At 49.4% G+C, this 27,252-nt stretch overlaps 1 protein-coding gene across 6 annotated transcripts in view; it reads right to left on the reverse strand.

Moving 5' to 3' along the window:
• TRIM66 (tripartite motif containing 66) overlaps nt 1–27,252 on the reverse strand; it is a 66,319-nt gene that overhangs the window by 15,489 nt on the left and 23,578 nt on the right. For 4 of the 6 annotated variants that reach the window (XM_084772492.1, XM_084772496.1, XM_084772491.1 and 1 more), the window contains 9 exons: nt 18,595–18,698; nt 16,575–16,722; nt 15,604–15,736; nt 15,012–15,128; nt 13,709–13,823; nt 12,897–13,043; nt 9,991–10,108; nt 7,639–8,549; nt 5,403–5,564 (listed from right to left, as the gene is read on the reverse strand). In XM_084772492.1, coding sequence (XP_084628618.1) covers nt 5,403–5,564; nt 7,639–8,549; nt 9,991–10,108; nt 12,897–13,043; nt 13,709–13,823; nt 15,012–15,128; nt 15,604–15,736; nt 16,575–16,722; nt 18,595–18,698 — 1,955 coding nt within the window. Of the gene's footprint in view, nt 1–5,402; nt 5,565–7,638; nt 8,550–9,990; nt 10,109–12,896; nt 13,044–13,708; nt 13,824–15,011; nt 15,129–15,603; nt 15,737–16,574; nt 16,723–18,594; nt 18,699–25,355; nt 25,950–26,066; nt 26,079–27,252 lie in introns of those variants that run through there. The other 2 variants (XM_084772495.1, XM_084772493.1) reach the window with 2 other exon arrangements.

Consider the following 27,252-nt stretch of genomic DNA (forward strand, 5'->3'; position numbering starts at 1 on the left):
AACAGCTGAGACTGGGTCCAGTGATAGCTTCAGAGTCTTTTAAGAGTGGAAGGTGGTGTCCTTTGCCTTACAGAAGCCTTTCAGTTTCATGAGGTCTCATTTATTCACTGTTGATCTTAGAGCCTGAGATGTTGGTGTTCTGTTCAGGAAGTTGTCTTCTGTGCCAATGAGTTCAAGGCTCTTCCCCACTTTTTCTTCTAACAGATTTAGTGTGTCTCGTTTTATGTTGAGGTCTTTAATCCACTTGAATTTTAGTTTTGTGCAGGGTGATAAATATGGATCTATTTGCATTCTCTGCATGTGGACATCCAGTTAGACCAACACCATACAGGCACACAGAGGAAGGGGATGCAGGCTATCCGGATGAGACCTGATAGACTGTGGTCAGACAGTGGGGGAGGGGAGCCCCCATCAGAGGTCTAAGGAGGGGAATAGGGCAGAAGAGGGAGGGATGGTGGGACCGGGAAGATATGAGCAAGGGGATAAATTATAATAATTTTTTTAAAAGAAGAAGAAGAAAGAGTGGAGGGCTTAAGTTGTCTTTCAACAATCTCATATGGTGGCCTCTCCTCAGGTGAAGCTGCGGTCTTCTTTCCTGGGAACTTCCAGTATAGAATGCTAACTCCCTCCTTCTATCCTGCTCATTGCTGGAATGTAGACAATTAGCAACTTCCTAAGGTGGGCGTGGTGGCACACTCCTTTAACCCCAGCACTCGGAAGGCAGAGGCAGGAGAATCCCTGAGCACTGACAGTGTTCCAGGACAGCCAGGGCTACACAAAGAAATCTTGTCTCGAAACTGACCTCCCTACCAAAAAAAAGAAAGAAAGAAAGAATGGAAGGAAGGAAGGAAGGAAGGAAAAATAAAAAGAAAAGAGCAACTTTTTAAAAAATCCATGTTTCTAAACTTGCTTGATCAAACTATATCATGCGTGAGTTTCTGATGCCGTACATGACATGACGCCCTGGGTTTGCGCCAAAGCTTTGCCTGCTCAGTCCTGGCTTCTGGTTGTTTCACAGTGGTTAATATCACCAAAGAGCACTGGGCTGAGGTACAGTAGGAAAGGGAGCACTGACTTATGAATTGGGTCCTCGACAGACACTGAGGGCTCTCACCCTAGCTGAGGATGAAGGCAAGGAGAGGTAATTTCACCCTACAGAGGTAAGCTGACACATGAATTAAGGGCTCAGACGATCTGAGGGCTTCATCAGCTTCAGATAGGCAGGCTAGCTTAGCAGTAGGAGTGTGAAGGCAAGATGTACTTTCTCACATATGCCAGGGTTACAGTAAGAATTGAAGTGAGTTATCTCTCATCTCTGGGCTGGAATCTCCTCTTCCACAGGCTGGTGTAAATCTCAGGGAGCTGTTAGAAGAGTCATTAGGAGGTCATGTGTCAATGTGCCTTGATAACACACTGCTTTCCTTCTTAACCTTTATCCTTCACTCATCTGCATCTCTCTTAATAATCTGGGTCACAGGAAGGCCTGCTGCTTCTGTGTCATTTGAAGGAAACACAACCCAGCCATGCGCAATACCCTGTGATCTCAAAGTGCTGTATGGAAGAACTGTGCTGCACAGCGTGCATCCAAGAGCTCACCTGCAGGTGAGGAGGGACTCAGCTGGGCTCTCTGTGGTACCTATGGTCCCTTGATTGTGTGTATTCTTCATTGGGTGCTTAGGATGAAGCAAAAGTATGAAGAGAAGCCATTTAAAAAGTCTTCCAGATTCACCAGGGACATAGGGGGTTGTGACCATGGCGCTTTTCAGAGTACCTGAACCAAGAGTACGGAGCTTGGGCACTTGAGCCAGTGCCAGGGGCTTAAAGTCAAAACATCCTGCCAGGTGCACGGAAGGTGGCAGGGCAAGCTGAGAGCGCATGGCTTCTCCTTCTAGAAAACTCTCTCTAGAATGTTCACATCTCATCTTCAGCTGCAATGTCTTCACCATTTAGCAGCAACAGGTGGTCTTCCCTAATCAAAGTCCTCCTAGTGGCAATAGAGTTGGCATGGGATGCACACAAAGGAGCCTGTGCCACCGATCCCTCTGGTCTAGGACCTTCAGATGTGCATTTCATTTCCATGGCACCCATAGGCCAGCACAGGCTGAGTCCCTGGCACCCATAGGCCAGCACAGGCTGAGTCCCTGGCACCCATAGGCCAACACAGGCTGAGGAGTAGCTGCAGACGCAAACATTTTCACCAAAGACAACAAAGACCAAAGGAGGCTGGATCCTAAGGACTCTCCCCAGAAAAGCCCCGGGATACTTCAGAGACAAATTCAGTAGGCAAGAGGCCAAAATGGAGTCCTCTTTCTCCCACTGCAGTACACAGAGAAGCCATTGAACCCCGTCACTGAGCCCAGTTGAGTCAGGAGCCTGTGTTCTCGTCCTAACCCTGCCCACAGGCAGGTGTATACCTCTTAGGTGGGTCACTTAATCTGTGTCTCAGTTTCCATATCTTTCAAAAGGGAATAAGAAAGTGGCTTCCTCATAGTATTGCTAGGATAAACAAAGACACAAAGTGGAATCCTTATGTTAAAAAAAAAACCTGTGGAAATGTGTTCTTTTTTAAAATGCATATAATGTATTATTCAGTAATGTGGTGCTCAAAATATATGGTATCCTCAAGCTTCTTCTCTTGTATTCTACTCAACCCCATCTTAAAGTAATAAACCCCTTCCAGTTAGAGCACTTTTCCTTATGGAGGCCTCTCTGCCAGCCCACAGCTCCCTCTAGGCCATAATAAGAACACTTGTCTGGGAGCCTCAGATATGAAGCCTTATAAAAACACCCACCTGCCCTTTGCCTGAATCCACAACATGGCCTCAGTCATGAGGACCAAGAACAGTTCAGAACAAGAAGTGAGTTACCAGAACTAAGCAACCCTGCTGCCAATCTACAGCTACCCAGAATAACCCCAGTGTCTCCTCGTGACTCAGAGAGTCCTAGAGTCACTCGCACATGCAACATGACTAAGTTGCTCAAATGTGGTTCCCTCTCTCCCTCCCTCCATGCTTTATATGTGAAGACACAGATGCACATCTCCTATCCCCAACTCCCACCCCAAATGGGAAGCAGTGTTTCCTGTATGGTTCTGCCACCCCACCCCACCCCACCCCACCCCACCCCACCCCACCCCGCCCCACCCCACCCCACCCCACCCCGACTTCAGCACCAGCAAATCCCAGGCTTCCTAATGAACTCTGGACACTGAAAATGGTTGCCTTGGCTCATCTTCTAGAGTGGTTTCCATGGGAGAACATCAGCAATCCAAAACTGCATCCCCACCGCCCTTCAGTATGTTCTTTATCCCAGGTCTCAGTGCCTGGACCAAGAGAGACCGCAGTACTGAGCCAAAGGTCTTTCCCTGTCTCACTTCCTGCCATTGATCAGACACTGAATTCAAAGCTCTTGCCATCTGGTCGACCTTGAAATCTTGGCTTCTTCTTCCTTCCCAAGGCTACCATGTCAGTCAGCCTCTCTCCTCTGTACTATTCCTGTCTCTCTTGCCACTCATCTCCAGCTGAAGTGACCTTTCAAACTTAATTCAAGACATATCCCTCCCAGCTGAAAATCCTTCAGGCAACTGCCCCAGCCCCAGCGCTGAACCCCAAATTCAAGCGTAACAGGCAAGGCTTTCCAATCACTCTCATTCCCAGGGCCATCGCCTGTCCCTGCCGAGCCAATTCATCCGAAACCCCTAAGAAAGCCTGGCTTCCTCTCAGCTTTGACCTTCCAAAGCTGCCACTCCTTCCCACTAGACCCTTTCTCCCTGACTAGGCCAACTTCTTCACATCTTAGTGTAAAATAAACTTCCGGGAGGGGTCCTGTGAGCAGCCTCCTCTCTCAGAGGTAAGTGCTCCAGGCAGGTTTCCCTCAATGACTGTTCTAGCACTCCATCATGACTCCATCATAACCAACTTACTGTTAGTAGCTGTTTATCTCTCACCAGACTGCAAGTCCACAGTGAGATGGACCACCCTACACACCAGTATGTGCTGAGCATCTACAACATGGGAAATTCTAGTACATACATGTGCACTTGTGTGAATGTGTGTAAAATGTGTTAATGTCAAATGAATAAATAAATGGGTGGGGCCTGGAGAGATGGTCCTGCAGTTATGGTACTGGCTGCTCTTCCAGAGGACCCAGGTTTAAATCCCAGTACCTGCATGGCAGCTCACTGTCTTTAACTCCAAGATCTGACACTCTCACACAGACCTGCATGCAGGCAAAACACCAATGCATATAAAATAAAGGTAAATAAAGTTTTAAATGGATAGATTAGATGTCAACTAACAACTAAGATCTACAAAAGGCCTATTTGCAACACCTGTAGACCAAAGCATTTTCAATAGAACAGGTAGGACAGGACAGGACAGGCACAGACAAAAGGCCACTAGTATCAGAGGTCTTCCTAGTCTTTAAGAGTCACCAGAAGCTTCCAGTCAACATTTCATTTCTGCCACTGCTTCCTCTTCTAAACTCTCTTCTTGAGCAGTGAGACTGACTGATCTAAAACACAGCCCTCCTGGGAAAATGAGGGGTTGTGCATGGAACAACCAGCAGACCTAGGCTGCAAGACAGAGGGATGCTAAGGGGTTGCCAGGCAAGCTTGGAGTTGTACAGACTAGCCAACAGGGCTTTAGAGCCAGGACTTGGGGCGGACCAGGAAGACTGAGGGTGCAGGGCCCTGGAGGGCGATAAGAGGAACAGGACCCTGGGACACAGTGTAGGGTAGAGAGCATAGCACAGTGCTAACAGTCCAGCTAGGAGGAGGAGGATATCGTGGAGAGGACAAGAAGACAGAGGTAGACAACTCGGGGGTTGTAGTAAGAAGGGGAGCTGGGTTACTGCCTATCAAATGAGAGGGTAGCTAGACAAGAGGCCTCTGATAGCTCATTTTCAAGAGGTCTCTGTGTACGTAGGTGCTCAACTGCCTCTGCAAGGACATCTCTGCTGACCATGCATCCAACCAATTCCACTGGTTCTGATTCTAAGGCCAACAACTTCGGGTAGTGGGGAGCTACATAAAATATCTTCCCCCTCTTACACTGAAGAAAGGATAAAGGCTATTCCTTGGCAGCCATAGGGCCCTGGGCTTCAGTTTCCTAAACTGGTTGGTGGCAATGCCCACCTCAGACAGCCATTAGGAAGGTGAAGTCAGATCATGAAGTACCACACACCATTCTGAGCACAGAATACGTTGACTCTTTCTCCCCTTCCACTCTAACTGAAGGCCAGCAATACCATGAGGGAGTGCGAATGGAGATGGGGAAAGACCTTCACTGCTGACTCACTTTGGGGAAAGGCATAAGGGTAGCACACCTCCCTGCATCCCATTGGCCTCACCCAAGGTGCCTGGTGTCTGAGCTGACAAATCCCGCTTTACACTGTGTTAGTACCTTTCTCACCACATTTGGAGAGGGGTTCTGGGAGGTGCTGTCCACTGGAGTGACCCCGTGAGGAGTTTCTTCCCCAGATGTCTGGGACAAGGCAGCAGCAGTGTTCTTGTCAACAGGTAGAGCTGGCTTTGGGCCCTCTGATGCTGGTGGCTCCTCTGTAACCTAGAAAAGAAATAACGACCCTGGATGAGTTCCACCCGGAGAAGCAGCAGGGACTAATGATCCCTGCCCATTGTCACTGTTTACACACCATGAATGGCTTAAATTTTCTAGAAAAGAAAAATAACCTGGGTTGGGGAAATGGCACAGTCAGTAAAGTAGCATACAAAGCAGAAGACCCAGCACGCATGTAAAACTTGAGGATGAACCCCAGAGCTGAGGTAGTGAGCAGAGAAAGTCTCATTGGCTAGCCAGCCTTCAACCTACCATTGAGATGCTCCCTCAAATCTGTTACTTTGTACTTGGATTTAGGTTGTGGCCCTCTATGGACCCTGCATTCGGCTCTGCTATCACAGGGACTGTTTCAAACCTTTTCAAAGGAACCACGCCTCAGGAGATGACACCTGAAGCATTATCTAAAGTCATCCATAGTGAAGCATGAGTGGGAAGCCTTGTTATAATAAAACAAAAGTCTTTGGAGCCTCTCTGAAGATGTGTAGTCAGTTTTAAGGGAGACAGCACTGTGAAAATGTGAGAAGGGGTGGGGAGACAGGCTGGGACAGGAGAGCTAGAAAGAAAAGAATTAAGATGCAGAATGGCAAAGAGCCCAAAGATATAAACATGCTCAATCGTCTTAAGAGGATCAGCATCCAGTACCCCCAATATCCCCCTAAGGAGAGATCGGAACCTTCTCTGTGGCATTCAGAAGGACCCAGACCTCAGTCTTAGCTCCTCTTCTCAACACTGCATGGTCTCTAGGCAGACTGCTTGCCCTCACCAATCCCACTCCACACCTACCAGCTACAGATGGCACCACCTACAGAACACGGCTGTTGATATGATATTCCTCATGTGTACATAAAACACATCTAGCTTTGAAGCTATGAAATAAAGTTGAAATCATCCTCGGAATGTTCTGAGAGTGCCACCACCCACTAAACTCTAGTGTCACCCTCATTCTACACCCATTGCCCCATTAGACATGCCTAAGCTCCCCAGCAAGGGAGTTTTAAAGGTTGCACAGTTAGGAGATATTGCTCCCCTTTACCCCAGCCCAGGCAGGGGTCCAGGTCTGATGGTTCCATCTATTGAGCTTCAGAGGCACCGGTGCTTTCCATGAGTCCATGAGAGTCTAAGTACAATCCTCCAGAACCCACATAAAGAAGCCAAGGACATCAGTGTGTGCCTATAACCTCAGTGTTGGGAGTACAGACAGGTGAATCCCTGGACCTTGCTGGCAGGCCAGCTGAGCCAAATTGGAAAGCTCCAGGTTCAGTAAGACTGTTATTTAAAAAAAAAAAAAAAAAAAAGGTGAAAGCCAGGTGGTGGCACACAATTTCAGCACTTAGGGAAGCAGAGACAGGCAGATCTCTCTGAGTTTGAGCCCAATCTGGTCTACAGAGTGAGTTCCAGGACAGCCAAGGCTACACAGAGAAACCCTATCTTGAATTAAAAAAAAAAAAAAAGAAAAAGTGAAAAGCAATAGAGGAAGATGCCTGATATTAATACCTAGTTTCTACATGAACTGACTCTCCTCTCTCTTCTCTCTCTCTCTCTCTCTCTCTCTCTCTCTCTCTCTCTCCTTCTCTTTCTCCCTCCCTCTCTCCCCACCCCCCACCAGTATCTCTCTCTCTTTCCCCATTCCCCCCCCCAATATCTTTTGGTTTTCAGTGGTACTAACTATGGACAAAATCCCCAATGCCATCCCAGGGAACAGGGCTAAGCCGGGCCAGATCTCTACAGAGACCACGTACTATGTCCACCACAGCTTTGCTGAGAAGAGAGAGCAAGGGTAGCTTTAAAGTGTGAAGGCTAAGCTAAAGACCACTCTTAGATTGGACTGGAGAGATGGCTCAGTGGTTAAGTCCACCATCTGCTTTTCCCGAGGTCCTAAGTTCAATTCCCAGAAACCACATGGTGGCTCACAGCCATCTATAATGTGTTCTGATGCCCTTTTCTGCAGATAAAGCACTTGTATCAATAAATAAATCTTTTTTTAAAAGATTTTTTTAGGGACCACTCTTAGATGAAGGAACTGGATGCTGTATGCCCTGAGAAGTCCTGGGAGACAGCTTACCTGCAGGGTATCCTCCTGGCTTTGGGACTGCACGGGTGCTGGTTGCCTTACGATGTAGTTGATCTGCCCCACGATGGTTTGCTGAAGATGCTGAGGGGACTTGGTCTGACTCAGCTGCAGGCTGGGCTGCTGGGCCTGCAGGAGAAGCTCCAAATCCTTCTGCATCTCCTCCAGCTCAAACTTGTGGTGCATAATGTCCACATTCTGGGCACAGGCAGGCCCAGGGGGGGTCTCGTGCTGACTGGAAGCCAGGTGCTGGGCCGGAGGCAAGGGTTGGGGTGCATGCTGGGAGGGTGCAGGGGGTGGAGGGGGTGGGGGTGGGGGCTGCTGCTGTGGCTGCTGCTGAAAGTGGCTGAGCTTTAGCTTCTGGTGGTGGCCCAGCTGAACTTGGATGGAGGGTGTCTGTACGGTGGGTGGGGCATGAGCTCCCGGCTGAACGTCTTGTGGAGGGACAATGCACACAGGCTGGGAAATCAGCGGCTGTGCTGGCCGCTGGGGTGTACTCTCCTGTTCTGCAGGAGGCGGTGGTTCCAGCCAGGGCTGCATCAGCTTTGGCGGATGGGGACTGCAGGCCAGCTCTTTCTCCCTGGGCAGCAGGGTGGAACACTGCAGTGACCCCAGTTGGTGGGGCACCATTTCAGAAGGCTGCCGGAAACTGTGAGCTGGGTGGATGCCGGGAGGGGGAACTTGGCCTTTGAGAGAAGGAGAGACTGGCGAGCAGTGGGAGCAGCAGACAGAGGAGGAGCACAGTGCTGGAGGCTGGAACTTGTGTGTGGGGTGGCTGAGAGCATCCTGCTGAGCCATGGGTGCCTGGTGACTCTGATAAAAGGACGACTGGCTCTGTAAACTCCCATAAGCAGCAGCTGCTGCATCTGCCCGGGTCATCTGTCCACCTTCAGTGGTTATGCAGCCTGGAGATTGAGAATAGAGAGATTCCCAAAGGTAAGGCAAAGCACAGTTGCTCCCCTTTGCTATGTTCTACAACCAGGACCAAAGCACAGCATTCAGAAAACCTGGTCAGCTACGGAGATGAACAACTTTCCTCCCTGACCTCCGAGACTTAGTCTAGAATGTTGCCAGGCTTTAGAGGACTGTGGGTGTTTGAGGAACTGGGTCATCTTTTACTAAATAACAGCCTTCCCACCCACTGGGAAATCCACTCGCTCCTTACATTCTTTTATTCTAACAGCCCAACAGAGTCTAACTAATCCATGTGGGGTTGGGGAGGGAGCATGTTGGAAAATAGCAAAGGGTACACAGAGAGCCTCTAAGTGCACATCTGGGAAACTGTTGGACAGTGTGATGGAAGATCCCATGCCAGGTCAGCACCAGGCACCAGCACTGCCTGTCACCCTGGGCTGAGAAGATCTTAGCTAGTGCGCTCTCTGTCTACCGTTCCTTTGCCCATTGTTTTGATGAGGCTTGCTGAGGAGAACACAGATGACGTGTCTGATTTACCTCTGGTCCTTTAGTGCTCAGCACCGGGCTTCAACCAAGGCCAACTGCTGAATTAAACCAAATGAGAGAAGGCAGCAAAAATCTAAATCCAGAGCTGGGGATATAGCTCATTTGGTAGCGCTGGCCTAGCAAGTGCAAAGTCCTAGGTTCAATCCCCAGAACCATAACCTGGGTACGGTGGTGCACACCTGTGACCCCAGCACCCAAGAGAGGAGGTGGAGCCAAGAGAGACAGAAGTTCAACGCCACCCTCAGTCACTTAATGAATTGGAAGCCAGCCTAAGCTACATGAGACCTGTCCAAACAAACAAGCAAACAACAAACAAATCTAGTATCATTGATTTGCCAAGTTCAAAAATATCTCAATGAGATTAACAGCCTCGAATCAAAGTGGCTCTCGGTAGTTAGTTAAATAAGCCGTTAGGCTGTCAACAGGAGCACGCCTTCATATTGTCTACACTCTGCCTGGGGGCTGAGTGACAGAAATTACAGCAGAGAAGATTAGTGCACAAGAGGCCATCAGTCTTCCATTTGCACTTCAGCCCCAAAGGAGTGTGTAGCTTTGTACCACACACATATGTCCCGTGTCAACACAGAGACATGTTCACCTGAACTGTCATACAGCACTCAGGAGAGGAAGGTCACTGTCTTGTCACCTGCGGCAATGAAAGCGCCGAAGTAAGATGAGTGACACTCAGGCAGAACAGGAAGCACAGGTGGTGTTGCACAGTCCCACGCTGCCATTATTCAGCCCATCGCCCCCCCCCCCACTTGAGTCCATGATCCCTGGCAGCCTCTGAGAGCGCTTTTTCTTGGGCATATGCTGGCCCACCTAAAAAGTGCAGCAGACTGCCTATGCTTAATCTTAGCTGACAGGTCAAAGGTCGCAGCTCACCAAGGGAAGCCAGCTGCTTGGTCCAGAAGTTGGGCTCCCAGGTGAATCTGATACTCCAAGGAGAGCCAGGGTCTGTGTTACAACTTGTCTCCAGCAGCCGCTGCATCTGAAACACAATCTAACAACAGTACCAAAGGTCACTGACTTGGGCATCTGTGCCTGCCTGACAAGTCCTACTTCCTCACGCTTGGGACAGGCTAAAGGACCCTGAGCCATGTCTCTCTGGCTTCTGGTCACCCTCCATAGTCTCAGTTCCCTGTCCCCCAGGTCCTTCCAACCTTCCCAGACAATGCTCTTCCTCTTCCCAGGGCTCTGGAACTCCTATGTTCGTATCTCTTCCAGACTGAAAGTGATCTCTAATTGCATGGAAGCCCCATTCGATCCCACCATGCCCACTTTCAACGCTGAGCAGACCTTCTCTGAGCCGGCCACGGCTCTGCTTCTGCCAGCATGGAAGGCATCTATCATCCTATCTCTGCCACAGCTCTCACCTGCTGTCCCGCATCACTCTCCCACAGGGCTTTGGCAAGCACCTGATCACACCCTGCCATCACTGGGGTCTACATACGGCTCAGTCGGCATCTTGGCCTCTTAAGTCCTTGATTTTTTTTTTTTAAGTTTGCTTTCTTTTTGAGACAGGGTCTCAAATATTCCAGGCATTCTTCAACTCTATTACCTCTCCAAGGATGGCCTGGAAGCTCTCATCGCCTGCACGCACCACCACATCTGGGTTATGGAGTGCTAGGTATCCTCAAAGCCAGGGCTCAGGACATTCAAAGCAAACGCTCTATGACTGAGTTATATCCACAGTTCCCATCCTTGGTTTCTTTTGTTTTCGAGATTATATTTTAATTACAAAATGTCTCCCTTTCCTTTCCTCCCTCCAAACCCTCCCACGTATCCCTCCCTGCTCTCCTTCAAATTTACAGCTTGTTTGTTTGTTTGTTTGTTTGTTTTGGAGACAGGGTTTCTCTGTGCAGCCTTGACTTTCTTGGAACCTAGGCCGGCCTCGAACTCACAAAGATCCACCTTCCCTTGCCTTCCACGAGCTGGGATTAAAGGTGTGCGCCACCACTGCCCACCACAGCTTCCTTCTTCATCATTGTTATTGCATGCATGTATGTGTTTGTATAGACATGTATTCTGTGGTGCTGAGGAGTCCATATAATGTTACTTGTGTCACTCTTGATTTCTCTAATGTCAATCAACTGCCACCTGCTATCAGCTCAGTCACTATATCTACTACACCCCACTCATTACCTGGACTCATTCTACCCATGAGGCCATGAGGCCAACAACCTGCTTCAGGATTCTAAGGTGCTCCTACTCCCCCAGAACCTGTTCTTCAACTCCCTGACCTCTGAGAGTGCCGCTCCTGCAGTCCACAGCGTTCTAGGCTTCCCATCATTGGAAGGAACCCTCAAGACCCCCTTTAAGGTACTTCCTTTATCACCTATCGCTTCCACGAGAGGTCATTCACCCTGCCCTTCCACCCACTCTCCAACCCTCTTACTATCTACTGCCTTGTAGTTTGCTCAGGGAACTGAGGCTGTAGCCCAGTTAGTAGAGTGTTTGCCTGGCATACAGGAAGCCCGAGGGCCGATACCCAGCACTACAAACCCAGCAGAGTGGTACATGCCTGTAACAGCAGCACTCAGGAGAGCCAAAAGTTCAGGTCGCCCTGAGCTATGCAGAGGCCTGCCTGGACCCTGTCCTCAGAAATGACAGAAACCCAAACTCTCCCAACACAGATCCCTTCACTTTGTACACTGAACTATGTGCACTGCCCTTGTCTGAGGCCAACCAGAGCCCTATGGGTCTCACTTTCTACCAGCTTTCCCAGGATGCACTTGACCCACCTCTCTCTGTCTTACTGCCAACCTCTATCCCATTTAGGAGTGCAAAAGTTGGGGGGGGGGAAGTTTCCTGCAACTTTGCATCCTTCCCAGGTTACGTGTCTCCTCTTCACTCCATCTCTACCCCTGCTCCCATGTTCACGCTCCTCCTCTGACTTCTGACCCTGCCCACTGCACTGGAGCGTCCTTATAGGGTCGCCAGGGACCTCAGACCTCGAGGCAGCTCGCCCTTGTCCACCTTGTCTCCTGTCTGTGGCATGGCCAGCACAGACCTCAGTTAGAACTCTGCTCTCTAAATTCCAGCTGTGCTCTTCAGACCACTCCCCTCTGTACTGCGCCCCTAGTTTCAGATTCGCTGACTTCTTCTCCGTGAAGCTCCCGTGTGATTGTCCCAGTAATGCCACAACATCTTAAGTCTCCAGCCCTGACTCAACTTCTGACTTCCATCTATCAGACCAGCTCTTTCAACATCTTTTCAGATACCCTCCAGGCACCGTAGATTCAACACAATCATCTCTCAAAACTCATCCTCCACCAGCCTGGAGTGTTGCACTCAGAGGGAAGAGACAGGAGGATCTCAAGTTTGAGGCCTTCGTGAGCTACCTAGCAAGACCCTGCCAAAAGCCAAACCCAGCACTCCTTCTCCAAAGCATCACCATCCTCCCAGGCCAAAGACTTCAGATCTTCTTCAACTCCTGCTTTTCTCTCGTCCCTCAACTTGGACCTAGTAACCATCTGTGAGATCTCTGCACACTGCTCTGCCCAGGGCAATATCTGAATCCGTGAGAACTACAGGCCTCCTGGCCAGGTTATCTGGAAATGAGATCATTTCTGCAGCTGGGTCCCTTGTGCTGTGGAACTTGGTGGAAAATGACATTTACTTACTAACCCACAACCATGGCCGTGTCTGGAGGATAGCTGGACCTGCAATCTTACTCCTCTTTCCTCCCCCAAAACAGGCACTTCCAGGGACTGCCCCTCCCCTTGTGATGCATCATGCCCCGTTCTGGTCAGTTTTCAGACAAGCCGACGGGACAGGGTTCCTCTTACCAGCTCTTTGCTGAAAAGGAAGGGGACGCTGGTTTTGCTGCAGACAGCCCAGTTGATGAAATTCTGCACATGCTCAAACTGGCGGTTGAGAACCATGATGCTCTGTAATTGCTGCTCCAGCTTCCGCTTCCTCTCGTTAGTAATGCCCTGGTGCAGAGAAAAGACAGCGTTCCTGGTGCTGTTCGGGGACCTATTTGGTAATTCCAGTGGCCACAGCGTTTTAGTATGAACACTGATGGCACTTGATAGGAGAACTTTTGGAAACAGCCTTGAGCTGTTTGCTGATGGAGAAAGGGACAAGATGGTGAGAGATTTTTACGTACAAATGTGGGTTGTGGGTAAATAGAAAAATATGAATGAGTCAATGAGTGAGCGAGTGAATGAATGAATGAACATCTACATCTCTTGTGCACAGCCTTCTGAAGAAGGTGCAATTAGACTTCAGCCTGGCACAGCTAAATACAGCAGCTGCCCGAGAGACATTGCCTCAGTGAGAGGCTGAACTGGTTTTCCAGCCGTGAACAAGCCACGCTCCCAAAACTAGACTAGAAATGTTAAAATAAAGTATGCAGCAAAATGCTACAAAGGCTGCTGGGCGTGGTGGCGCACGCCTTTAATCCCAGCACTCGGGAGGCAGAGGCAGGCGGATCGCTGTGAGTTCGAAGCCAGCCTGGTCTACAAAGCGAGTCCAGGACAGTCAAGGCTACACAGAGAAACCCTGTCTCGAAAAACCAAAAAAAAAAAATGCTACAAAGGCTGCATATCTGAGTCCTAGCCCTGGCTTCTGGCCTGTTCCACCCGCGTGCACGTACCTCAAGCTCCTCTATGAGCCCGTTGGCCTGCTTGTTCAGCTCATTCATGAGGACCATCTTGGCCATTTTGATCTGGTTTTCCACCTTCCGATGCTGATGCTTCACTTCAAAAATCCTAGAAACGTGATGGGACGAAACACTGTGATGCCTTTTCTGCTGGCCGAGAGACAGCAAGCTTGGGAGCCGCCTTGAGACCAGGGCCAAGCAGGCACCAAAAGAAAATAGACTTCTCCTCAGCCATGTGGTGTCCCTCCCAGCCCCCATGATGTAACTGGGCTTCCTCTGGGTAAACGTCAGGTCCACAGCCAAGTCCACCCAGTAGCTCAGCAGGTGGCACAGTACTATGAGATATACGGCTATGATTTCATATGATGCATTGTCTGAAAGGAAGATGCTCCAGGAAGTGGGAGAGAGAGTACAAGAGTGGAGTACAGACCAGGGGCTTCTGAGAACTGAGATTACTGGGGTCTCTGGAAGGGAGTGATCAATAACTTATTTGCTATTGATTTTAGGGGTGATAAAAATGTTCAATTGCACAGTCTGTAAAATGCCAAAACCAATGAATTATACTTTTTTTGTTTTGGTTTGGTTTTTGAGGCAGGGTTTCTCTGTGTATCAGTCCTGGCTGTCCTGGGCTTTCTTGGTAGAATAGGCTGGCCTTGAACTCACAGAGATCCACCTGCCTCCGCTGGGATTAAAGGCTGAGTAACACATTTTTAAAGGCTTGATCTTTATTACATCTCATTAAAATATTTAAAAGATATGAGCTTTGATGTCACCACAGTCCTGGCTTCCGAGTTGATTAGCCATGTGAGTGAGGTCCGGTAAGTCACCTAACCTCTCCAAACCTCTGTCTCCTCATCAGTAAAACGAAGAGAAGCCTTGGATGAAAAAAATTATAATAACTGAACCAAATAGCCCAGTGGATCCCAATTCCTCCTCTTCCTATACAAAATTCCAGTGATAGCATGAAGTGCTAGCACACCACTTACATATCTGTATGGGAAACATGAGTGGACAGATTGTGACTAATTTGTTGCTATCCCACAATAAACAGCATTTTCTTCTCAGAAGCTACTTACTGTGCCACTCTTGTTCTGGGTACCCACTTGTAGCTGAGTCATAAAGCATAGAATTTTGGCCCAGACTCACTCCGGTCATCCTGAACTAGCCTGGCCCCCGTCATCAACTGATGTTCCAAAGACACCTCACTGGCCCTGAGACCTCTAAGGACAATGGGCTTATCTGCTGGAGGTAGGAGAGCAGAGCATTTTCAGCACCGGCAGGATCTGGCCTGGGCTACCTGTCCTCAATTTGCTTTGCGGATGTCTGTAGGCTGGATTTCTTATGTGCCACCTGCGTAGTCACACTTTCCAGAAGCATCCTCTGGTTTTGTAGAACTTCTTCAACGTGTCTGCACCTACGAGAGGGGACAAAGAGCTGAGAGTGGCAGGTCCTCTCCTGGGCATCAGGCACACACTGAGAGAGTCAAAGGCACTGAGGTCTCCTGGTCCATCGGGAAGCTTTTTGGAGATATCCCACAAGAGAAGGGAAACACCTCAATTCAGGCACTGCAGGTTGGCTTGAGCAGGGAGAGGCATCTTCCCCTCTCCGTGCCCCCCTCTCCCTCCCTACCCCCCCCCCCGCCTCTTGAGACAGAGTTTCACTACATAATCAAGTTATCCTCTGACTCACTATGTAGCCTGGGCTATCCCCTGTCCCCTGGGGGCTGTCCATCATCCTGCCTCAGCCTCCCAAATGCTGGGATTACAGGTGAATGTCACCCTACCCTGCTGCAGGGAGTGTGGATCTTGACACCTTGGCAGGCTCTCACAGAGAGCCAGGCAGAGCCTCCCACGCCCACTCAGACAGCCCAGCAGCCTAGCAGCCCCTACCTGTGCTCCTTGTGCTCCACCATTAGGCAGCTGTGGCACGTGAGCACATCACACGTCTCGCAGAAGAGCTTGAGCACTTCCTGTGTGTGCAGAGGACAGTACAAGGCAAAGTCCCCAGAGCCACCATTCACTCCTGTCAGGAAAGATAGAAGATGTGGGCTTCTGTTCATGCAGAGCTTTCTGTTAAGTTCTGCTGAGCAGCCCCGGCCCACGAGGGACACGGCACAGGCACAGAGCTTGGGGGAAGAGATGCAAACGAGAGAGAGAGAGGTCTCTCTTGGGAATGGTGAGACTCAGGACACAGGGAAGAATTCAAGCTTAGCCTAGCTAGATTTGCTCAGCTGCCCAGAAAGCCCACACTCTCAGGCCCTAGTGTCCCACCTGCCAGAGGTGGAGGAGGCACGTGCTCCTGCCCCAGATGGGTCTCTGACCCAATGGGAAAGCCTCCCGAAGGACCCTAACCCTCTTCACTGACTGGGATCCTGTGTTGATGGAGCTAAAACCAGCTCCTCAGCCTTGCTGGGCTTCAGGCTAGTTCACATGACAAACTCTGCTTCCTGTGGGCCTGGTAAACATGAAACCCTCCCAAGAACCAAAGGCCTTAGAAGAAGGCTTTCTAAAAGAGTGTGGCTCAAAACAGTGCAGGATGGACAAACGGGCAAGAGTGGACCGGACTGTTACGTCTCTGCATGTGAGAGATACTGCTCTAAATAGAAGTGGAAGGTAGGAGTTCAGCTCACTTCCATGATTCAAGATGATGCTCCCAGCACCGGCTCACCCACACTTACCCACCCCCGGCCCGACAGTGAAAGGCTGGAGTGAGTCACCCCTCTGACACTGGGGGAGACATTCTTTCTTTACAAAAGACACAGAAACCAGCCCCACTGTCTCCCTTGGCTAGGAAACAGGTCAAAGAGCTATTCTCTAGGCACTTGAGGGTTCTGCACAGAGGCGGGGTAAAGGACTGGTACCTGAGGATCCCTTCTGTGCCCGTGAAAAGAGTGGTCCCCCTGGGGCTGGGACATGCCGGTGCTCCTCTGTGCAGGAGCTGCAGAGCCAGCGATTGCAGTGTGTGCAGAGGATGTGCGCCGCCCTCTTCTCCTTGCACTCAGAGCAGTTCTGCAAGCAGAGAGTCCAAAAATCTGTGACCTGGAGCTGCACATGCTCTAGGGAATGGGGTCCTGCTGAACTGTTTCAGGGGACTGGGGAATGTAGCGTACAGGAGGGCTGCATGGCACGGTGTGTGCAGGAGAGCACCCTCTGTGACTGAATGGACAGTGGCTATCCTGTGCTAAAGCTAAGGAAACCCAGGAAGCCAAGGCTCCCCCATTGAGGCATGCACAGCATGGGCAGGGTGACACCCTTTAAATGGGTAATACTGCAACAAAGAAACACATGAGACATGCTAGGGACATTTGCCAAAAAAAAAGAGGTTTCCAAGAATTAGGCCTTAGAGTGGTGGGAACTTTTTCACCATTAGGAAACATCTAAGCTGAGTGCTGAATGGCAAGTCGGTAGATGAAGGGAGGTTACAACGGAGGGAAAGGTCAAGCAAAAGCAAAGCACTCAATTCCTTCACAGGGGAGAAAGCCTAAGATGCCAGAGCACCCAGAGAGATGAATACACCGAGCCAAGCGAGCACACCCAGGGCCCGCTTCACCTGGAGGCTGCTGGCCTAGCACCTCACCTAGTCTAAAAGTTTGGTCATTTCATTAGCAGATATAATGCTGGGTCTGGTGGGAGCCATCATGAGGTGAGATGTAAACTAGTCTACCTATTCCATGCCTAGCTCACACAAGCCACTAAGTCAGAAAGCTTTATGACGTTTCCTATGAATGTCTTAGAAGTAGAATGCAGGAGGAATATCTTCTTAGCACCAAAAGCCCCAGAGATAGGAGAGTCAGTAGGAATTAAATGCAGGAACAAGTAAATAAATTCATAAATGAATGAAATGTAATGATAAGGATATGCCAGGAGAAAGAAACAGAAGGCATGACAGTTGGTAAGTAATGTGAAATTCAGAAACTTGGGAGAAAGGTTGAGAGCTGTTATAGACAAGATTAAAGAGCCCATTAAATCTAAGCTGGTGTGTGAATTTTCAACTCAAGGGGAAGATAACAGGAAAGAAAAGCCTAGTTCTGATATTTTCAGTAAGAGCCATGAGAAAAAAAATTGAAATATATTAAGTAATGCTTAATGTGCATTAAGACACTTTCACCTTCCACTCAACGCATGTAATTTTCACCCAGTAGAAAACTACTCTGCTTCTGCCAATTCAAACATTTTTTATTTCCTCCTGGGTAGATGGATGGATAGGTGAGTGTGTGGGTGGATGCGTGGGTGGGTGGGTATGTGGGTGGATGGGTAGATAGATGAATGGATAGGTAGGTGGGTGGATGGATGGATGAGTAGATGGATGGATGGATGAGTAGATGGATGGATAAGTAGGTGAGTGGATGGATGGATGGGTGGATGGATGGATGAGTAGATGGATGGATAGGTAGGTGGATGGATGGATGGATGGATGAGTAGATGGATGGATAGGTAGGTGGGTGGATGGATGGATGAGTAGATGGATGAATAGGTAGGTGGGTGGATGGATGGATGAGTAGATGGATGAATAGGTAGGTGGGTGGATGGATGGACGGGTGGATGGGTGGATGGGTGGATGGATGGATGGATGGATGGGTAGATGGATGGATGGATGAGTAGATGGATGGATAGATAGGTGGGTGGATGGATGGGTGGGTGGATGGGTGGATGGATGGATGGGTGGGTGATGGGTGGATGGATGGATAGGTAGGCGGGTGGATGGGTGGGTGGGTGATGGGTGGATGGATGGGTGGATGGGCGGGTAGATGAATGGATCCATGGATGAATGGAAAAGCTTATGGTGAAGTCACAAGTCAGTGACAGGAGCCTAGACCTATAGACAGGGGTCTCATCACTTTCTGTAAACCATCTCCTGCCAATTTCCTTGTCTTGACTTACCCTGGCCATTGTGGGTTTTCCAGGAGAAAAGCACTGAAGAAAAATATGTTCAGTTACATCTCTGGTAAGATAGACTCGCTGACATCCAGGACAGGAGATGAGCTCTAGTGGGGAAAGACAGACAACGGAGTCTAGGCAACAGAGTAGATTACAATAAGACCCAGGACGCTTTCTAATACCCAGCACCAAGATATGGCAATATCCCCTATGCCAAAGCAATTCCTGCTCAGTAACACAGCCTGCACTTACCATGAACCACCCCATCAGAGGCCCGCCCTACGGACTATCCATCAGATCTCCTCCCATCCCTGTCTTTGCCTAATCTACCTTCTTCTCCTCCCTCGGAGCCAGCCACTGCAAGCTCAGGCCTCTCTGCTTTTGACAATCAGGTGCCTCCTGCTGCACCAGTTCCTCATTCTACAGCCCTGAAGTCCCAGCTCCTGGACTTGGGAGAGTTGGTGTAGCCCAGAGGGCAGCATCAGTCATTAAGGTTACCATGTGACCCAGATTACTTCAGAGATCTCAAAGCTAGAGTTTCCAGGAGTTCTCTATGGAGAGGAAGAACCCCTCCTGCCTGCTCACATAGGGGGTTCTTTTCTATTGGTTTAACCAATACCAATAAGTCTGCTCCTGGGGCTCAGAAGCCTATTGCTGGGCTGTCTCCACCTACAGTCCTAGACCATGTCAGGTACACTATATGCATCACCAGTGAACAACCTGACTCACTCCCTCTCCCAGAGGAATGCAACCATTTCCAATACATTCCTTAGCAGAGCGGGCTTCTAAATTACATAAGCAACAAGAGACTGCCACCCTGGAGACTATGGTGACTCTTCAGACCCACTCTAAAAATGCCCAACGCTCGGAGAATGAGTCTCTTGGAGAGGGCAAGGTACAGGCTTGATGCCAAGCCTGACAGTCTGAGTTCTATCCTCTGAACCCACAGGTGGAAGGAGAGAACCAATTCTTTCAAGTTGTCCTCTGACCTCTACGTGTGTGCAATAGCACATGTATGTACACACACACACACACACACACACACACACACACACACACACACACGGGTTGCTGTGAGAACTAAATTAGATAATATTTGAGAAAACATAGTTCTCCTTGAATGCTGACTTTGAATTCAAAATATTTCTCACAGCCTATTCAGGGTATGATAAAAAGCAGATAAAGAATGTTCACTGAATCCCAGCACTTGGGAGCCTGAGGCAGGCGGATCGCTGTGAGTTCGAGGCCAGCCTGGTCTACAAAGTGAGTCCAGGACAGCCAAGGCTACACAGAGAAACTCTGTCTCAAAACAAAACAAAACAAAAAAGAATGGACACTGGGAAACTGGCCACAAGCTTGTCCTCTTCCTGAAAGAATTCCCCATGATTCCTTTTGTTTTTAAAGACATGCTTTCATAATGTAGCCCTGGCTGGCCTTACGCTCACAGGGGTCCATCTGCCTCTGCCTCTGCCTCCCGAGCCCTGGGATTGAAGGCTGCCACTGTGCCTCTTGTGATCCTACTATCAAACAGGACTCTTTGGAATGGGGAGATGGAGAAGCATGGAGAAGCAGGGGCAGAGACAGGCAAGTTCCTGGAGCTCTGCGGCCGGCTAGCTTAACCAAACTGAGTTAGCTCCAGGTTCAATGAGAGATCCTGTCCCAAATCATAAGGTAGAGGGCATCAGAGGTAGACGCCTCCTGTTGACCCATGATCTTCACATATGCACGCACACCCACACATGAACACTGTATACACACTAAGGGGAGAGAGGGGTGAGGGGAGAGAGAGAGAGAGAGAGAGAGAGAGAGAGAGAGAGAGAGAGAGAGAGAGAGAGAGAGAGAGAGAGAGAAGAAAGGAGAAAGGAGGACACATGACTAGACCTCGGGGACCTGAGTGATTCTGCTCTTGCTCCCACAACTCTCCAGCTGCTCTGTGGTAAGTTGAAGCTGGTGCTCAGATTGCTGAAGGACATCAGGTCTTAAGGAAAGAGGCTGTAGTTGTCTCAAACGTTCCTCATAAGCCCACCCTAAACCAGCCAGACCAACTGATCCACCAATCTAATGCCAGCATGAGAGTACAGCCAAGATCAGCCAAACTCAGCCTAGACTACCCCAAGAATTCCAGTCCAGATCACCAACCTAGAGAGCCAAACACCAAAGAAATTTGGTTTAACCACTAAGTTTTGGGGTGTCTTATCGTGCAGCAAAAGCTCACTGTTGCCATCTGGAAAATCCACAAAATCATATAAAACAATAGCCTTTGACAGAATTGCATCCGAATCCCCTGGGTATTTTTTCTACTGGTCAACACTGTCCACAGGTGACATCATCTGGCTGTCAGGTGACTGTCTCTCCCATCTACAAGGCGCACTGGGTGCTAAAGTTACTTTCACAAGACTTCCAACTCCTGGTACCAAGTACTCAAACATCGACAACAGTAACACAGCAGAGTGGAAAAGGAGGGCGGACTGGGTGGTCCAAGTAAGGCCTCATGGCACTTTATCTGCCTTGTCTGTCCTGGCCTTGTCTGGCGTTCATTTTCAACCTGGCGTCACTGCCCTCCAGCCTCACCTCAGCTTCCTCTGCCAGGCGCCATATGTCTTTGGCATGCCGAGGACCTCTGCCAAGCTTTTGCATGGCTCTGTCTGGGAAAGTGCTGCTCCTTCTTGACATGCTTGTCCTTGCTTCTGTCCTTCTCAGATAAACTCCTATGCATCCTGTCAAACCTGCTCAAATGTCCCACTTCTGAGAAACAGGACTGGATAAGTTAATTGGTGCCTCCAGCAGAAGAAGCATCACACTGCATTTTAACCACCTGTTCATATGTCTGCATACAGAAATAACCCATACTTGGCATTCAAGGATGGATTTTAGAAGATTGGATAACTGTGTTTCTTTTGCTGGTATACTCCATGTGTACTCCTTGCACTCACGGCCATTTTTAGTAGAGAAAGCCACCCAGAAGTTTCTGGATGGTGCGAGAAAGCCATCCTGATGACAACCACACTATGTATAGACAAGGCTCTGCTGCTATTACCTGCCTGTCACCTCCGGTGATCACCCCCTTTCTCAGAATGTTACTAAGTTGTTAAAGTGAGGGGACTAGAAACAGCAGAGTGTGCTAATCACACAACCCTTTCCATATGCCCTCTGCAGCTGAGCTTCAGGAAGACTCCCCTAGGCAAGACAAGAGGGGACAGTCAGCCAACATTCTTGTCTGAAAGTTAGGCGGACCAGGCACAATGGCACACACCTGTTATCCCAGCACTTGAGAGATCAAGGCAGGAGGATTGCCTGTTTGATTTCAGCCTTGGCTACACAGTGAGAAACTATGTCAAACAAACAAGACAAAAACCAGAGAGTCAAATGACAGGCTGTGGCTGCAGAGAAGCTGGCGGTAAAGGATCATCCGGAAGAGAGTTAGCTCATAAGACTCACTAAGACTAGTCATCAGACTCACTATTTACATACGAAATCATCTTATGTAACGTGTTTTTCACATAGTGCTTATATTGAAGCAGGGACTTTTTTTTTTTTTTGAAACAGGGTCTCATGTAACTCAAGCTGGTCTTGAACTCAAAACGGATCCAAGAATGACCCTGAAGTCCTAGGGAGGTGAAATTATAGGTGTATCATACTATGCCTGACTTACGTAGTGTTAAGGATTAAGTCCAGGGCATCACTCATACTATGGAGACACTCTACCAACTGAACTACATGAGGAGCTTTTAATGACAGGGCCTTACTGTGTAGCCTTAGCCTTCTCTATGTAGACCAGGCTAGCCTTGAACTTGACAGCAATTCTCCTGCCACTGCCTCCCAAGTGCTGGGATTACAGGTGTGCAACATCAAGCCCACCTATTTTACTGCTTATTTCTATTTGAATTGTTCAGTTATCGGGCTTGAGCATGTATTTCACAACCAGACACATTATTCTTGAAACACAGGGAACCACAACACCAGAAGGTGGGGCTTCTTTTTCCAGAAAGGTACCAGAGGTCTCCCTATGGGGCCTAGTGGCCTCGGGGAACAGCACTGGGAGTCAAAGTCATTCACTCTGTCTGTTAAGAGAGTGGAAACTGAGGCAGGGGCCATGATGCACGTCTATAATTCTAACACTCAGGAGACTGAGGCAGGGGACTCTCAAGTTCAAGACTACACAAGGCTATGTAGTGAGTTTCAGGATAGGCTGTTTCAAAAATTAAATAAATTCAAGTCCTGTCCCTGGGAGGACAATACAAATTGTCATCTGCTTCTTCACTACTCTCTGCACTGGCACCACACATGTGATATCTTATTCAATCAACAACTCTTAGCAATAGGTCTTGTCTCCATTTTATTGGGGAGATTAAGACTCCAAGAAGCTAAATTATAGCAGCCTGTGGCAAACTCAAACCCAAGTCTGTTTGACTTTAGACCCATGTCCTTGGGGCCAGGGAGATGGCTGAGTGGCAAAGCACTTGCCGTGGAAGCATGAGGATCCAGAACTCATGGAACGCTGGTCATGTCGCTGCGCACCTCTGACCTCAGAACAACGGCAGGCAGATGGAAGGTGGAGACAGTAGCATCCCCAGAAGCCCACAGACTGGGTAACCTGGACTATGCAGCACAGCCACAGGTGACAATAACACCCTGCTTCAAACAGACTCAAAATGAGGGCAGACATTCAAAGTTATTTTTTGACATCCACACATGTGCCACAGTGCACAGGCGCACACGCGCGCTCGCACACACACACACACACACACACACACACACACACAAATAAAACAATGTCCTTTTCATTATGCTATATTCTTTCCAATTCAATAATAAACAAATGATATTTTTATTTTAATTAACTAGACAGTTTCACCATATGCAAAATATTTCAGAATAATGATCAAACTACAGTTACGATCCAACTATACTAATAGCCTATACCCAGCCCTGGAATCTGGAATTCTCCAGATATGCTTAAAGGTTTAAGAAATACAACCTTTGAACATTTGAGCTGGGTATGATGGCGCACACCTGTAATCCCAGCACTCAAGGAGGCAGAGGCAAGTGGGTATCTATGAGTTCAAGGCCAGCCTCGTCTACAAAGCGAGTCCAGGTCAGGCGAGGTTACACAGTGAAACTCTGTCTCGAAAAACCAAAAGAAAAAAGAAAAGAAAGAAAGACAAGAAAAAAGAAATACAATATTTGAGGAAAAGCAGACAGAATGAAGCTTTTGTGCCTAAAGAAAACAAATGTGGAGACAGGTGCATTCTTTGCTACAAATACAAACTATAAGGGGCCTTTTAACTGTCCTGATATGGGCTAAGGGTATGGCTCGTGGGTAGAGAGAGCATCAGTTTCAGGAGTTCCATGACATGCACAACATGCACAAATAATTATTCATGTGATTACAACACCTAGCTCTTTGAGGACCAGCACCCTGAACAGTACTCTTCCCCTGTGTCATGAAGCTGAGAAAGGCAGGGAAGGTCAGCACTCTCTGCGTAGGTGCAGCTGTGATGGATTTCCCCTCTGATAGACAAATGGGTAGATTCCCGACACACTGAAGGAACTAGTCCTGGTACCCAGGTATCCTATGGCTGGTGCTGACACAGAAGGAAGTCCTCATGCCCGGTTATCCTATGGCTGGCACTGACTTGGAGGCTACAATCTATCTCCTCTGACTCACAGATCAATTAAGAGACCAAGACAGTCTGTGGCCTGCTACTGGGGCTAGAGTGTGTGCTGAGTCCAGAAAAAGAAATGAGGCCTAGTGTGGGTAACTATCCCTCAGCGTGAACATGTGGCCAGGCAACCTTGGCTTTGGATGGTGAGAGTAGGCGAGACATGGCAAGGAGGTCCCAGTAATCAGGCATGGGTCAGCTCAGGCCACCAGATGAGCACGCCACCCTGAGCCCAGTGCTAAGCAACCTCCATGGCCTGTGACGTTTTTCACTTTTCATCTCCTGTCCGGGCCTCCATGAAAACTGCCTCTGGAGCTCCAGATCAGACCTAGCCCTGGGATCCCTGAGCAGCCTGAAGTGTCTCTGCCAGTGTCCAAAGCTGGATAGACCTTCTCGGTTCTCAATCCCCAGCCACACGGAGGATGGCACAAAGGCCTCAAGAGAAACAGGGACATAGGTTCAAAACTACATCGCCCTTGTAAAACCTCAAAACACTGAGCAGCCTTGAATAGCCTCTGTAGCCACAGTGGGTAAGACGCTGCCTCACTCTGCCTCTGCCAGGCACCAAGCAAGGAAATTACGCACTCCACACTCAGGCAGGCTGGCCAGCCTCACCAATCATCTGTGCCCTCCCACCCTCAGCAGCCTCGGCATGCTGAGCACCAAGTAAGGCCCCCACTGAAGCCCTTCAAGCCGTCCACCGCCCCACTGGCTCAGAGCAGCACTGCCTTCAAGAAGCGCGCTGTACCCGCTCTTCAGACGTCAGCACCTGTTAGGAAGACACAGTCTGATCCAAGACACACCTAGGCTGGCTGCCGATCTTGCCCCTGGCTGCCAGCAGGCTTACCTGTCACCCTGTTGCCCTGTAATTGGAGCAACACCTGGGAGAGAAGTCAGGGGAGCGACAGGTGAGACCACCACCAGCCCTGAAGCACGGTGCTCCCCGGGAGCCCAGGAGCACCCACCCCGCATGCAGCAAGCCAGCTGGGCCCAAGGCCTAAGCCTCAGGGAGCTGGGTTCTGGGTGGGGTTTGGGGAGCAGCCTGGAGCCTCTCCTGGTTGTGATGCATCCTTAGCCAGGGCTGCATCTTCTCTAGCTCACCTGAGATGCTCCTGCAAGAAAGAGCGAGGTGGACTGCTTCTGTTCCTGTTTATCTTCAAGTCTCTGCAGCAATCTTCCCAAACTGAGCAGCAAGAGGGAGACCTCAAAGAGGCGCCTCTCTTCCTAGCTGCATCTCCTTCCTAATCCTCTGGGTGCCTCCGAATAGAAGCAGCTCAGAAGGAAGAAAACGAGATTTTCAACTTTCAGGAACTAGCTCTGTCGCCCTCTGCTCAGCTCGGGAGGCCATCACTCTCAGCCTCTTAGAACTCGATCCACAAAAATCCTTTGGCCCTCCATGTTCCCCAAAATGACAGTGCTCATGTGTGGCTGGATCCTGCCCCGATCCGGCAGCTCATTTAAATAGAGCTCATCACAACAACAGTGTTGGTGGAGAAGTGAGTAGCTGCAGGGCCCTGGGGACCCCCTGTTTATACGTAGGAAGAATGATGCAATCTGGGTATCAAAATAGCAATCCAGAATGGAATAACAGGCTCCCGCAGCAGCGGTGCCTGCACAGCCAGAGCTCAAGTTGACACACTCTGTCAGCCCCACACTGCTGCAGAACGCAGATGCCATGCACACACTCTCACCGCATCATTTTCAAAAACAGCAGGAGTCGGAGAGATCCCTCCAAGCCCCCTGCACTGCAGGAGAGTGCAGGGGGTGGGGAGCCTCCAACACACACTAAAAATCTGTCTCCTAAACACTCACCTGCTCCTGATACTTCACCTGAAGTCCTTATCCCGTGACGTCACAGCCAGTTGCCATAGTGACCAATTGTCCGTCACAAGCAGAGGATTAGGACTTCAGATGGTGAAGACACATATTTTAATGGTGCACAAAGGTCCTGGCAGGTGTCCCCTGGCAGCTCTCTCTGTTCCCCGGGGAGACACAGTCACACACAGCAGGAGGAAGCGGGAAGGAAAACAGGGGTGAGTTGGAGGAAAGACTTCAGGATAAGACAATCCTGCAAGTAACAGGATGATTACAGCAGCCCAGATCCATCAGAGGCAGGGAGTGGTAGGAGAGCCTGGCAGGAGGAGGTGCTCCTGAGGGGCCTTTGAAATGCCAAGCAAAAGATCCTGACCTTGATCTGAAAGAAAGGCAGAGCTCAGAAAGGCTCTCGGAGACTGACTGAGCGAGGTTTTATAACTAGGAGCAGGGAAGACAGAAAGAAAATTTACCCAGTTGGCATTAAGGGGACCCTGAATGTGCCAAATGGGTCGAAAGAGTTGCTCTAAAGAGAACATTGGTGCATAAGCAGAAGAAGACATGGGGGTAATGGTGGTGTGTGAGGAGACAGGAGGATGGGCTGCTCCAGGGATGGGGAGAGGGAAAGGGCCTTCTGTAAACGGTCTGCTTTCTCTAGCATCCACCCTTCTTACCATGAAACAGCTTTCTAGAAATCCTCAATCTACCAAACCCCAACCTCCTGGGTTGCTTCAGCAAAGGTCCCAAACCATTCTTAGACATCCAGACAGCACTGGCTCAGAGACTTTACATCCTGGAAGCAATGGCTTGGACGGCCACAGTGGTCTCCCAGTAGTCATCCTGCATACAATAAATAGCCCTCATTATATAGTTTCTGGACGAGTTTAGATAAAAGGGGTGTGTGTGTGTGTGTGTGTGTGTGTGTGTGTGTGTGTGTGTGTGTTTAGAGGTTCTCATTCAGCCCAGGCTAGCCTCAAATTCGCAACTGTACCTGAGGGTGACCTTGAACTCCTGATATTCCTGCTTTCTATTTCCAAGTGCCAGGATTAAAGGCTGTGAGAGCCAGAATGACGGTTCCTTCATTTGTTTGCTTTGAGGCAGGGTCTCTGTGTAACCTGTCTGTCCTAGAACTTGCTATATAGACCAAGCTGGCCTCAAACTCACAGAGACCTACTTGCCTCAACCT

The sequence above is a fragment of the Acomys minous genome (genome assembly GCF_964271855.1).
Source record: "Acomys minous genome assembly, chromosome: 2".
Taxonomy (NCBI): Eukaryota; Metazoa; Chordata; class Mammalia; order Rodentia; family Muridae; genus Acomys; species Acomys minous.